We start from the raw sequence: 13,970 nt of genomic DNA, 5'->3' as shown, positions 1-13,970 counted from the left end.
AAATTCTAGCAGCTAATAGATGCCTATATACTATCAATTTGATAAAGTTTGAAACTTGGTCCGAGGTAGTGGCCGGAACACGGTGCAAGATGGGTCACAACAAATGAGAGGTAAGCAGCAAATTAAGGTGCAAATGAGAAAGGAAGACCGGAAGACGGTGGATGGCGTCGGTGATGGTGGTGGTGGTGGTTCAGGGGTATAATTGTAAAAAATATATTTTTCCAAGAATTTGAAAATATGGACGGGAAAAGTATGAAACATAAAAAAACAGTCTCTCAAGACGGTTTTTGAAAAAAAAAAGTTTTGTAAAAATCTGAACTTTTACTCCAAGATTACAAAAAAATTTGGACTTTACCTTCATTATCTCCCCAAATCTCGTCTCCTACCTGACTTTCTTTCGAAATTTGGCCTGCTCCCTCATTATTTTTATCTTTTCCCAAAGCTTCTGGTTAGTCCAAATACAAAATATTTTGAGGAAAAAAAAGGCTAAAATGGGAACTCTCACTAAAAGGGGCTATTTTGGGAATTTTGCTGCTTAATTTGCTGGTAAAAAAGGGCTAAAATGATGCATCTTATCTGGTAAACGTATTTTCCCAAATCTCGTCTCCTACCTAGTTTATTGGAAAACACGTTGACCAGATAAAATGCTTGTGTGAATATGTCAAAGGTGTTGTCATTTCATGCAATTTGGTAATATACTATTTGGATACCTAGTTGTCTCGACAATATCTTAAAACATGAATGTATGAAACGGTTGATCGTTCATAAGAGTATAATGATTTTTTGGGTTAGTTTGGAAAAATTATGTCACTTCATATTAAAAGGTCAAAGGATGTAAATAATCAATATTTTAACACCCACATTTTAATAAGGAAAAATCATCAAAACAATTCATGTTCATCAAGAATTTTTACAAAAAAAGTTAAACGTTCCCTTTCTTAAAAAATCAGATCAAGAAAGATTTAATTAGAGCTTGACACGTTAGCGTGTTCGGCAAAGAATGCTTCATCCTAGCCGCCAGTCGACACTGAATAGCATACAAAACTACAAATTAAACCGGCCAACCCATCCTATACATGCATGGAACCAAGTAAGAACGAATATACACGTGCAAGACACTTAAAAACGTTGTTGAAAACAAAATGGCTTATTAAGTAGGCGTACTCGTACTCCCACGGACGTACTCATACACTCACGAGAATGCATAGCCGACGTAAAAGGTGGGGTTGTATATACAAAGAATTTTCAAGCTTTGCACATTTAACACAAGGAGGGCGTATTTGTGCGCCTTAACTATGGTGTCCTGATAGCTTTCTACAACAAGTTTTATTGTATCTGAAAACTTGTACATCAAGCCAAAACATCACGAGTTTAAAAAAAACATTAATTTGTTAAGCCAACAAATTTCCATTAAAGGCAGTTCTCAATCGTTATTCCATTAAAGAACATATGTTTTGACTCGTCTTTGTCAAATTTGGATCATCCAAATCATACTACTCTTTCTCATGGATAATATCTAATGGTATCAAGTTATAATCAGTATATATTTCCTCACCATCATCTCATGCATTCCAAGCAGCATTGCACTAATTATATTACTTTGATATCTCACTATCTCAGTAAACAATATATTGAACTTGCTCTCATTAAATAATTATCATATGAATGTCATAAAATTATACTCAAAACGATTGGCGTTATACAAATTAAAACAAATAAGCTATATATGGCTTATACTTACCTTATTATTACTCCCCATGTATCTCAAATTGCCATGAATTTAAATTTCTAGGCTATAATTAATTATTCCAACATGATAACGTATTAAGCTTTGCACATAATAACCGTGCATGTCAATTATCAAAGGTATACACCAAGTTATTCTCAATCAATTATAACGAAGAAGTTAGAATATGAAACTTACATCGGATACGTACTTAAAGTTTCTAGCTTCTACCTCATAAAATTCTTTCAAGGCTTTACTTTGACTTCTCAAAAGTCAACTACCGTAAATGTGTATACTATGCATATTAGCACAAACATTAACTAAATATAAAATTATATGGTTTTTATCAATTAGTCATACCCAAAATAGGCCCATTGAGAAGTAAATGACGACAAAAACAAGTATTATTGATGAGCTAGCAAATGAAATTGACTTATTGACCCTGTCACCCAAAAAAAAAACAATAATACATAAAAACCAAATATTGGAATGTCTAAAGAAGCAAGTGTAGGTCAATTTTACCACCCATATGTCAGCATAACATGATTCGAACAAATCGTAGGTACCATCACCGAGTGCATACATTGTTTGTGTGAAAGAATTCTCTCCATGGCTTAGGTGTTGCACCTTGTTGATTATAATGGTTGTATGAGATATCATTTATTTTTTTTACAAGGGATAGAAAAACGTACTACACTCCGCAAGCTTTGAGTCCGCAACCGAGGTTGGGAATACAATAGTTTACAATATCATCTTTTTGCTTGAAAGAGTTGAAAAGGAGAGAAAAAAAAAACTCTCATTTATGTTGAAGTCAATAGATTTGTTGCCAATTAAATTTCTCTAGAAACTTTCATTTGATCATTTGTTTTTCTTAATATAATTTTTGGTTTCACTTGTTTTATGATTTAAAAATCTATACAACCAAATTGGCTAATTTATAATGCACGAGGCATCGGTAGTCAAAATAACCACCCACATTTGGGCGTGTTAGAATCCTGAGCACAAAATAAAATCATACAAACTTCAAATCGATTTGTACCTTTAAAATGATCAGGTTAATTTCCTATTTGACCTAACCGTTTTCAGGCTGCATTTTTTATAAGAGAATCCACAACAATAGGTTTGTGGAGTGGTCCAGATATATATGGCGTCAAGCGGACGAGGAGGTGACGAACCTCATTATGTGTGGTTTGTAGGAGAAGTCCATGGGTATGGTTTGTAACTATAGACTTCCATTTGGGCTTCATATTTGGGGGGGGGGGGGGTGTTGATTACACATATAGATTAAAGATTACTTTAATATCATTAATGAAGGTTTTTTTTTTTTTTTTGAAAGAAAATTTATTCTTTTAAAAAACGATGTGAAATTTATAGTGTAGAACTGATATAGAAGTTTGTTGTTTTGATTTATGAATGCTAAAAAAAGATGAACATGATATAAACCATTTTCTAAATCTTACTAATACAATTTACAATCATAAAAAGTTCAAAACAAAATACAAACCAAATAAAATAATAATTTCAAGCTCACACATAAAATAAAACATGAACATGTATTTATTATTGCAGGAAAGAAATCACACTCAATTACACTTTCATTTAAATAACAAAATAAAACAACAATTTAAATCATAAAATTCACACACTGGTAACATTAATTAAGAATTCAGTTCGGCACTCTGCAGTTCTTCCTAATCTCGCCACTTGATCCGGTGAGGGGACGGATATCGCCCATCTTGACCATTGCGGCCGCAAAATCCTTAAAGAAACTTCCAGGGTTTTTGTTGTACTGCTCAACCAACGAGTCCGTGGATCCACCATTGTGCAGCACCTGGTCTGAGTGGAGCAAACCCTTTTGGCTGATTAGATTCCCATAGTAATTGCTATCAAAAAAGGTTGGTGTTTTAAGGTCAAGTGGTGCAAGGTTGTTGTCACCCGAGCCGCTTCGACTTGGGCAATTTGCTTGTCTTGACTTAGCGAATTTAGCATCGATGTTGGATTCGTTGTAAATACGTGCTCTAAAGGTAGTGCATCGTGCTTGTCCGATGGTGTGTGAGCCAGAGAGTGCCACCATGTCTTTGGCTGAGAGGCCCACTGCTTGGAACCGGTTGATGAGGTTGCTGAGGGTGGATGTTGGTGGCGGAATAACGCCGCTGTTGGCTGCGGAAAAGCTGGCTGACTTGGAGTCTCTTCTTCCTAGTTTAACCGTCCATTCTGGTCCACCTAACTGCACATGTATAACATGGATTAATAGTGTTCTCTTGTTATGGACAAATCCAACTTTGTTTTGGTCTTGATTGGTGGGTGCTAGATTCTTTTAAAATAGTTTAATGGATGAGAAACCCATCATTTCAACAGAACCACTTTTTTAAAAGGCTTAAAATTATTAGATAAATTAGATTTAATAATAAAACTATAAGTTATTATTCCATAATAATTAACCGGTAATACTTTACTTACTGTTTGACTAATGATATTTCTTGTGAAGCAGAATCTCATTTTAGCATATAAAGAAGTTCGTCTATCGCCGATAAAACACTTATCAATTGTATCTCAACCATGATATTTTGAATTACATTAAACAACATAAATGAAAGTTGCGACCTTGAATAGTTACTAGCTTATTAATAACCATAGTTTAAATTATTAAAACATAATTTCTTAAATTGTAATTATAGTTAAATAGTTTAATTATTACATCGTAGTTGTATAGTTGTGTTGATGTTTATATTTCAAAGACATTGATTTTAGTCATCTTTTTCTTTTTCTTCTTTTTCTTCATTTCCTAATTAATGTAGCGTATATAATATTAGAGGGTTGTGGAGTCAATGCGCCTTTATACTCCGGGCAGGGGCGTATTCAGTGTTAAGCTAGGGAGAGCATAGGCATCCATTTAAATTCGTATTTTCTTCTATAAACTTAAAATATAATATGTTCAAATACCCCAAGTGTCTCATCCATGTTTTTTTAAGTGCCCCCAAACCCAACTTTCTGAGCCCCACTTTTCAAACACAAATTTAATTTTGCTTTCACAAAATACAATTAAGCTTAGATTGATTAACTGTCTAACCACTTCATCAATCACTAGTTATTAATATAGTGATATATTCTTGAGTTTAATTGGAGCGTTATAAAAATTAGACCAAAATATGACAGTATTCAGAGAATCATTACTTTTTTATAATTCTACACTATTTAACTTTGTAGTTTTTTTATTTGTACATAAGAGCTTTAAGCTATGACAACTATATATGGAAAGGCTTTTGTCAATTGTAATATGTATTTTGTTTATTGTATTCTGATGAAATTTATTACTTGTATGTGTATACGTGTTTTATTTAATAATTTCTTTCGACCCGACCCATTTTGGTTTAACCCGTTTTAGTTTGACTAGGCACGTTCTAGGTTGAACATTTTTTACACCTACAGGCAAAAATTTCTAGATCCGTCACTGAGTCTCTCGGTGACATGAATATGTTGGATTCATGTTATAGAACCTCAAGAAACATTAGTTTGATGGTTTGATCGTTTAATCATAGTCGAAAGAAAAGATAGCATGTCATGACCTCAACCAAGAAGTTTTGCCTTATGCTAACTAGTTTTTGAACCCGTGTAATACACAGGTTTTGTCAATTGATAAAGATAAATAAGGTCTGTTATTTCAGTTGTGATTCTCAAAATACTTGTGAATTAATTTAATGTAGACTTCATAGAAAAAATAAACAGGGTTAACGAAAAGTTTTAAAATAGCATGATTTTGAAAACATTATGTGTTGATTTGCAAGAAATTTTAAAAAAAAGGTACTAAAGTTGTATAATTGGTCAAACCTTAAGTATGAAAATGACACTTGATTCAATAATGAATATAATTCACATTATGTTATACCCCATTTGACAAAATGGTTTTGACCCATGACCCATGAATAACTAGAATGAATGAGATGAGAGATTAGGAATTATGTGAAATGTGAGCTTGACACCTAAACTTTAACATTTTCTTTTATTAGTATTTTAAGATTAAGATTTAAGATAATTGTATCAGCTTAACCGACTCATGTGGTTGATTTGACTAATCTTGCTAGGCAAGTAACTTGGTCTAGGGAATTTCGAAATCAAGCTCACATGATTATGTTTAACACGTTGTAGATGTGTCAAAGAAAGTTATAGTTGACTCCACATAAGCATATTTAGCCAAGCATTAAGTTATACTTACAGCAAGTACAGATTCAAGAGCAGAAATTGCTAAGATATCAGCACACGAGACAACACCAGGACAAACTCCTTCAACCTTCTTCTTAGCATCATCAATTACATTAAAGCCCCTAACCGAATTAGCATTCGGCCCAGCAGTTTTTTCCCCTCTAAATGAAGACGTGTCATCTAGTAGAATGGACCCGTCACAACCCTACAAAAAGAAAACATTATAAAATTGTAACTTTTATCACTATAAATCACACAATAGTTAGGTCCACTAGAGAAAGAAACCCCGTACATTTACAAAGCAATCATGGAAATGGAGACGAAGGAGGGACGCACCCATGCGTTTCTCCTTAGCCACAGCAGCCCGAACCACTGAGCCTACTGCATCAAAAACCTTCGGGCAACTTTTCGAGTAGAAGTTGGGAGTGAGTTGAGCCGAAGAGGTATCACTCATCAAGAACAAGGTACAAGCAAGCAATGCAAAGGAGATGATAGAAGAAGAAGCCATTTTGTTACCTCTTTGTCACAAAATGGTGGTGAGTGTGTTGAATGAAGGAAGGGCAGGGCTACTATATATAGTAAGAAGGAAGGGTTGAAAGTTAAAAGGTCAAAGGTGTGTGTTTGGCCCGAGCAGCTAACCAACTAATGTAGACTATTTTGCATGCAAATTTAATTAATATGGTTTGATTGGAAACTCATTAACGTGATAGGATATATGTGTGAATTTGTCAAAAGCGGGGTCCAATCATGCAATTTTATATTATATTGTTTGGATAATTTATTGTCCTTAGTCCTTACCATATCTTAAAATATAAAAGAAAAAACCGTTGATTTGTTCATAAGACTATAAGAGCATAATGTTTTTCTTTTGGGTTAGCTTTGAATAGTTATTTATTTTTATTTTTAAAGGTCAATGGATATGATCCCTGGAGTAGTTAGAATTTTGTATTAGTTTCCATCCAGGTGATTCGTTGAAAATCTCAATTGTAATATCAAAATTTATTTTCTTTCTGGGCTCTGGAAATAAAATCGTTATGTTCTATATGAAGTTCGTTAGTTACATGTATTTAACGGGATCAAGGGACGTTAATGATTTTTAACATTCACATAAAGCATATAATATGATAATTTCAATTGACCTCAATCTTTTACACGTATAGTGTAAATTAATTAATGTTACATTTAATTTAAACAGAATTTACATTATTGTAGTGGTATAATTAACATAACCTTATTTGGTTATTCCGCATCCCTCCATTCACTAGTCGGGGACTTGCGGGTTTAATAGTCGCTTCCAGCCTACATGTTAGGAACTTTTTTTTCCCCGTCTTGTGAGGCCTTTTTATTCTAAATTAAAGTTGAAAGTGACTTTTGATTGCCATTTTCAATCCAGTTGTCATTTCAAGTTGTAATCAAATTTTGATAACCATTTCTATTGTTCAACCTTAATTTATTTGGTTATCCAAAGTAGATAGCTATGAATGTCTCATTGCTTTTAACTTCCGTCAAAATTGAAAAATGAAACTAGATACTTGATTAAAACATGAAACTTGATTGAAATTAATTGTAAAATTTTAGTGATTATAGTTGTTCTTGATTGGAACTTTAGTGACTAGACCCGAACCAAAAATTTCAGTGTTGAGTTGATAGAAATGTGACATAGAGAAACGACAACCCCAGTAGAGAAAGAAAAGGGTCCTGTCTCTTCTACTTAATTGAACAAATCAATCTTTCAATAATGCATTTTTAAGATGAAGTGAAGGCTATTTTCATGATGAAGTTGAAAATTAGTGTTCAAATTAGTGGCGGAGCCATAAATTATTAAACTTGTGATAGTGTTTGGATATACAATAAACTGGCGTCAAAATTTTCAAGTTCGATCGAGTTGCATAATTGAAATTTGAAAGTCTACAATCACATAAGCAAATCTATCTTCAACTTTAATCAAGTCTACAATCATATAACACATCGATCTAATATGAATTTTAAAGGCCTGAAGACCGATAAAAGAACAATAAAAAACTAATCTTCACTCATGTTTCAAGTTTCGGTCAACTAATCGCACCTTGATTTTTTCACTTGTTCGGCTTCGATCATCGTTTTTCACTGTTTTGAGCTTCAGTTGGTTATTTTCCATTATTTTTGTGAACATTTTTCCTGTTCAATAAAATAAAATAAATGTAATTGATTAATCCATCTTTAATCCACCCGACTCTCACCAACTTTCGATCCACACGAAATATTGCAATAACACCCAAAGCAAAAAGTGCATTCAAATTTGACCAAATCTTGATTGGGCCATTTTATCAAACATGTGGAATGCAAGCTTAAATAAAGCAACAAACTAAACAATTAATCAAACATAAATCAAAATCAAATAGAAAACAAAGGTCTAATAGGAGTTCCAATGCTCGAATATAAATCAAAGTCAAAGTTGTTTTCAATTTATTTTTGTTCTATAAACCTTGAAACCTTTGGTTATTTGCATATAAGCTAACCTTCGGGATGTTTCTGTTTGATTTAAACAAGCTTTTTGTTTCAAAACAGTGTGCAAAAACCTCATAGGTGTTTTCTGTTTAACTTGAGTAAAAGTGTTCATTTTGAAACATTTTTATTTATTAAATTTTAAGTTAGTAAACTTTTATATTTCAGAAAATGACAACAATTACAGAAACTGTTGTGAGCCCGGTGAGTCCTTTGGCTACTAACACGGTTGGTGCTAACACCATGCATGGGTAATCATGCTAAAAATCTTGAGAAGTTCTTTAGTTTGCACTATAAGAGGTGACAACAGAAAATATTTTTCTACATAAATCACCTTTAACGTTAGGTTTCTTAAGACCGAATCTGCTTCCCAGTTTAAAAAAGTGGAGATCGACGTTCATGTTCAGAACGCAATATGCTTGGTAACATTTCAACAACAATGTTTGATTAATTCCTACTTGCCCTCTTTTAATTCGTGGATTTGCATAAATTATTTCGTCCCTAATAATCTATAAACTTTTCAACCACATTTCAATTAGATGTCACTAGGGAGCCTGAAGTGCAAGCCCTATTACAAATGTGATTACTATTAAGACTTTAATTTGAAAAGACCTCTCACCTTTCATTCAATATGCCCCTAATCTAACCGACAAGCATAACAAGCATCTTTGTTTCCTCATACAATATGAACAGTTTTATTTAATTTCTTCTCTAGCTCAATAATTAAAAAGGATCTTAGTATTCAAATTTAACATGTGATCAAAATAGACTTTAACGTGTAAAAAATTGTTAAAAAAGTTTTTATGATAAAAAAAACTATAAGTGTTTTATATAGATAAAGGATCCAGTACAATAATCCTTTATCATACATTGCGTACGCGACACACTTAACCTTTGATTTCAAAAACACGCTTACCCTAAAATCACAATTATGCGATCCGTTTGTCGTCCACCGCCTCTGCCGTCTTGTCAAAGCCCACCCTCACGACCATCGTCTATCGTCGTGAGCACCGTCCTCTTCCATCACGACCATCGATCGTTGTTCACAGGTCAGTTGATTAATTTTCCAATTGAAATTACTGAACCTAATTGATTAATGAAAATGGAATTTAATAATTTCAACTTTCTGTTATTGGTCAATAATAATCCCAACTTTATTTATTCCTAGCGGTGGTCCCAAATTTAAAATAAACCTAACGGCGTTAAGTTTTTTCCGAATTTCAAACTGATTTATAGCATTTGATCGGAAGGAGGATACCAGTCGATTAGCGTAAAACTTAGCTCGAAATGATGATTCAAATGGCTTGATTAATGCTTCAAATCGGGTGTTTGAATTTAAAATTAACAAAAATTAAGTTGTTTGGAGTATCGTTTCAAGCTAAGTTTAACATCAATCGACTCGTATCTTTCTTCCGATCAAAATCCCTAAAAAATCAGTTTGAAATTCGGAAAAAAAAAACTTTTTTTTAACGGGGGACCATTGAGAGCCAACTTTTTTAAATTTGGGACCACTGGTGGGAATAAACAAAGTTGGGATTATTATCGTCCAATAACAAAAGGTTGCGATTATTAAAATCCAATTTTCCTCGATTAATTAACCTTGAAATTGATCCAGTTAATCATCAATTTGAATCTTTAATCGATCAATTTTGAGTTTTGAGTGATGGGGTTTAACCTTTAATGTATTAGAATATATGCCCGGACGCTTTAGGTTTTAAACATGAGCGTTTTAGTTTTCAAGCATGAACATTTTAGATTTTAGAATATGGCTTGAACATTTTTGTTTTTTTAACATTGAACATATTTCGTGTACGTAATGTACGTTAAGCGATTATTATACGTTAACTCAACCCTATATAAAGGAACCAATGAAATAATTGGTTATTGTACAATAGGTACGAAAGTTAATACACCGTTGATCTCAAAAACCACGTTGGGGCAAAATTGAAATTTCTTTTAATTCAATTTTCAACCTAATTAACTGCTTCATTCATGTTTGGGGCATCATAAATCAATTCACTTTTATGAATCGTTAACTAAAATCAGACATCTATTCCAAAATGCCAACAAAGTTCATAAATAAATTCAATTGATATGTTCATATGATGAAATCGATGATCGATTGATTCTTATTTTTAATATTCCAGATTATATTAAGTGATTCTAGTGTCCAATTTCATATTATAGAAAGCTTAATTTTCAAATTTGATATTGTGAACATTCAAAGTTTTTGTTCGGAATTTCTTAGACTTTTGTTTTGAACTTCCAAAAGTTTTGTACTAGATTTCTTAGCCTTTTATTTGTAGCCTTTTATTCTTAACCTTTTAAGTTTTGCTCCGAACTTCCTAGATTTTTTTCTAAAATTCTTAAACTTTTGTTCTGAACTTCTTATATTTTTGTACTGAATTTCTTAGATTTTTGTTCTGAACTTTTTAAATTTTATTATGAGCTTTTTAGATTTTTGTTCAAAACTTCTTATATTATTCTGAATGTTTTAAGTTTTATTTTGAACGTTTCAGTTTTGTTCACAACATGTAAACATAGTATTTTGTATCTTAATCAGAGCTCAACTGAGTGTGTTATTTGCAATTTCATAATCGATAGATGATCCTAAAGTCTCCTATGCATCAATTCGATTGATTAAATCATCAATTTTTTATCAATTTGAAAATCAAGTGCCTAACTTATTTTGTTGGCGTCTACTTCAACAACTGATTGAAATGAGTAAAATTAATGGCTCATATTTGTATGATTAGGTGTATGATTAGGAGGAATATTGAAGAACAAACTGCAATTTGTATGATTAGGAGGAATATTGAAGAACAAACTGCAATTGTTTGTTTAATTGTAAAAAATTACCAATTGTGTTTTGAGGTCTTGTTTGCTGGTAACGAACATTTTTAGGGCTAGATAACTCAATTTAGAGCATGTTTGGGGTTGAGTTTGAAAAATGCTTATTTGTGTTTTTAAAATGCCAATAAATTAAAATGTGTTTGGCAATCACAAAAATCTTTTTTATTTTAACTTTTTAAAATGGTTAAAGCAGTTTTTCAAAAGTCTCAAATCCTAGCTTTTCAAAATGACTTTTTGAAAAAACCAATAAGCCAATAAACAGTTTTCAAACCCAATCCCAAACATGTTCTTAGTTTGATATCCACCTGCAAATAAATTTGATATGGTTCGACGGTTGAATTATATTAATATGGATGGACGCTCGATGAATCTGATGATGAATTAGATCGTAGAATTAGATTTAGGTTATTTACAATTATGTCACCACATAAAATTGAAATCGACGTTCAAAAAACTCGCGTACCTAATAACTCACCCCTAGTTTTTTAAGGTATTTGATCATAGTAAAAATATTAAAATTAAAATCACTTAAATCACCAAAATATTTTTCAAATCATCTGATTAAAAGTTCAAAACCAGACAAAACCAAATCAAAAAAATATTTTCTAGCTCACATCAAAATGACGAAACATGTTTTTCTTATTGCAAGAAGTAAATCACACTCATTCACATAATATAGAAAAACAAAATACAACAACTCGGATCATGAAATTCAAACTCTAATCATAATTAAGAATTTGGCACCCTACAGTTCTTCCTAATCTCGCCCTTGGATCCGGTGAGGGGATGGATATCGCCCATCTTGACCATTGCGGCCGCAAAATCCTTGAAGAAACTTTCAGGGTTTTTGTTGTACTGCTCCACCACCGAGTCCGTGGATCCACCGTTGTGCAGCACCTGGTCTGAGTGGAGCAAACCCTTTTGGCTGATTATATTCCCGTAGTAATTGTTATCAAAAAAGGTTGGTGTTTTAAGGTCAAGTGGTGCAAGGTTGTTGTCACCAGAGCCGCTTCGACTTGGGCAGTTTGCTTGTCTTGATTTGGCGAATTTAGCGTCGATGTTGGATTCATTGTAAATACGTGCTCGGAATGAAGTGCATCGTGATTGTCCGATTGTGTGTGAGCCGGAGAGTGCCACCATGTCTTTGGCGGACAGGCCCACTGCTTTGAACCGGTTGATGAGGTTGCTCAAGGTGGATGTTGGGGGCGGAATAGCGCCATTGTTGGCGGTCGAAAAGCTCGCTGACTTGGAGTCTTCTTCCTAGTTTAACTGTCCATTCTGGTCCGTCTAACTGTGTGCGGACATGTAGTACAACATGGATTGATAATTAGGTTGTAAATTTTATTTTATTTTAACCGCAAAATATATTATTTACATTTACAAACAACCTCAAGTGGAGATCGAACCCTCGACCATCATTTTAAAACTAAACCACATTTGCCACCACATCAAATAATGTGGGTAATTGTTAATTATATTTGAAAAAACGTTGATTTTAGACTCTTTTTCCCTTCATTTTCGAAATTTACTATGCATAACATTAGTTAGCGGGACCAAAGGGGATATCTTGCACTCGGGCACTTGAATTCGTTTTGATTTAATTATTGATTAAAAAATGAGTTATGATGGCCTCAACAAAAAAAGTTCTGGATTCATCATTATATATGGTATTAGCTTAAGTGACTCATATTTGGTTAATTTGGCAAAACTAGCTATAAGTAACTTGTTTGGGGGGGTTATGAAAATGAGCTAACATGGTTATGTTTAACACGCCGTAAATGTGTTAAAGAAAGTTGTACTCGACATTATATAAGTAATAGCGAGGCATAGAGTTATACTTACAGCAAGAACGGATTCAAGAGCAGAAATTGCTAATATATCAGCACATGATACAACACCAGGGCAAACTCCTTCAACCTTCTTCTTAGCATCATCAATCACATTAAAGCCTCTAACTGAATTGTTATTCGGTCTAGCGGTTTTTTCTCATCTGAACGAAGACGTGTCATCTAGTAGAATGGACCCGTCACACCCCTAAATAGACAAAACTCAATTATATTAAATTTAACTTTTATTATCAAATAAGTCACATTATGTAGTTAAGTCAACTAGAGAGAGAAAACCATGTACTTTTACAAAACAGTCATGAAAATGGAGTCGTAGGAGTGACGCGCCCATACGTTTCTCCTTGGCCACAGCGGCCCGAACCACTGAGCCTACGGCATCAAAAACCTTCGGGCAACTTTTCGAGTAAAAGTTGTGAGTGAGCTGAGCCGAAGAAGTATCGCTCATCAAGCAGAAGGTACAAGCAAGCAATGCAAAGGAGATGGTATATAAAGAAGCCATTTTAGCCTCTCTTTTTCTTGTCCCCAAAGAGTAGTGAGTGGTTGGATGAACAAAGGGTTATTATATATAGGAAAAATTTTGGGTTAAAAAGTTCGAAGGGCTGTGTTTGCCCGGGGCAGCTAACCCACTAGTCTGGACTGATTTGCATGCAAATTTAAATTATTTAATTCATATGCATGGTTTGATTGATTGAAAACATGTTAACGTGATGTGAATTTGTCAAAAGTGGGGTCTTTTCATACATTTTGTATTATATTTATTTGGGTAAATTATTGTCCCGACAATATCTTTAATTATAAAGGGGTTGATTTGTTCATAAACTTGGTCATTATAAACATTGTAAGTAAATTGAATTTGTCAT

At 33.2% G+C, this 13,970-nt stretch overlaps 1 protein-coding gene and 1 pseudogene across 2 annotated transcripts; both read right to left on the bottom strand.

Annotated features, from left to right (window-relative positions):
* Positions 1 to 3,349: 3,349 nt before the first annotated feature.
* Positions 3,350 to 6,489, bottom strand: LOC143632654 (peroxidase 4-like). The gene is made up of 3 exons (XM_077101119.1): positions 6,219 to 6,489; positions 5,940 to 6,131; positions 3,350 to 3,953 (listed from the first exon to the last, which is right to left on the bottom strand). The coding sequence occupies exons 1-3, from the start codon at positions 6,432 to 6,434 to the stop codon at positions 3,393 to 3,395; spliced, it is 969 nt and encodes a 322-aa protein (XP_076957234.1). The 5' UTR covers positions 6,435 to 6,489; the 3' UTR covers positions 3,350 to 3,392.
* Positions 6,490 to 11,958: 5,469 nt separating this feature from the next.
* On the bottom strand, positions 11,959 to 13,620 carry LOC143632653 (peroxidase 4-like; annotated as a pseudogene). Its single transcript, XR_013153547.1, has 3 exons — positions 13,394 to 13,620; positions 13,106 to 13,297; positions 11,959 to 12,554 (listed from the first exon to the last, which is right to left on the bottom strand). The product of XR_013153547.1 is annotated as a peroxidase 4-like (transcript).
* Positions 13,621 to 13,970: the final 350 nt, after the last annotated feature.

The sequence above is a fragment of the Bidens hawaiensis genome, unplaced genomic scaffold (assembly GCF_021521415.1).
Source record: "Bidens hawaiensis isolate Kalapana, Puna unplaced genomic scaffold, B.hawaiensis_p1.1 tig00006520_1, whole genome shotgun sequence".
Lineage (NCBI taxonomy): Eukaryota > Viridiplantae > Streptophyta > Magnoliopsida > Asterales > Asteraceae > Bidens > Bidens hawaiensis.
This window is presented reverse-complemented; position numbering and strand designations above follow the sequence as displayed.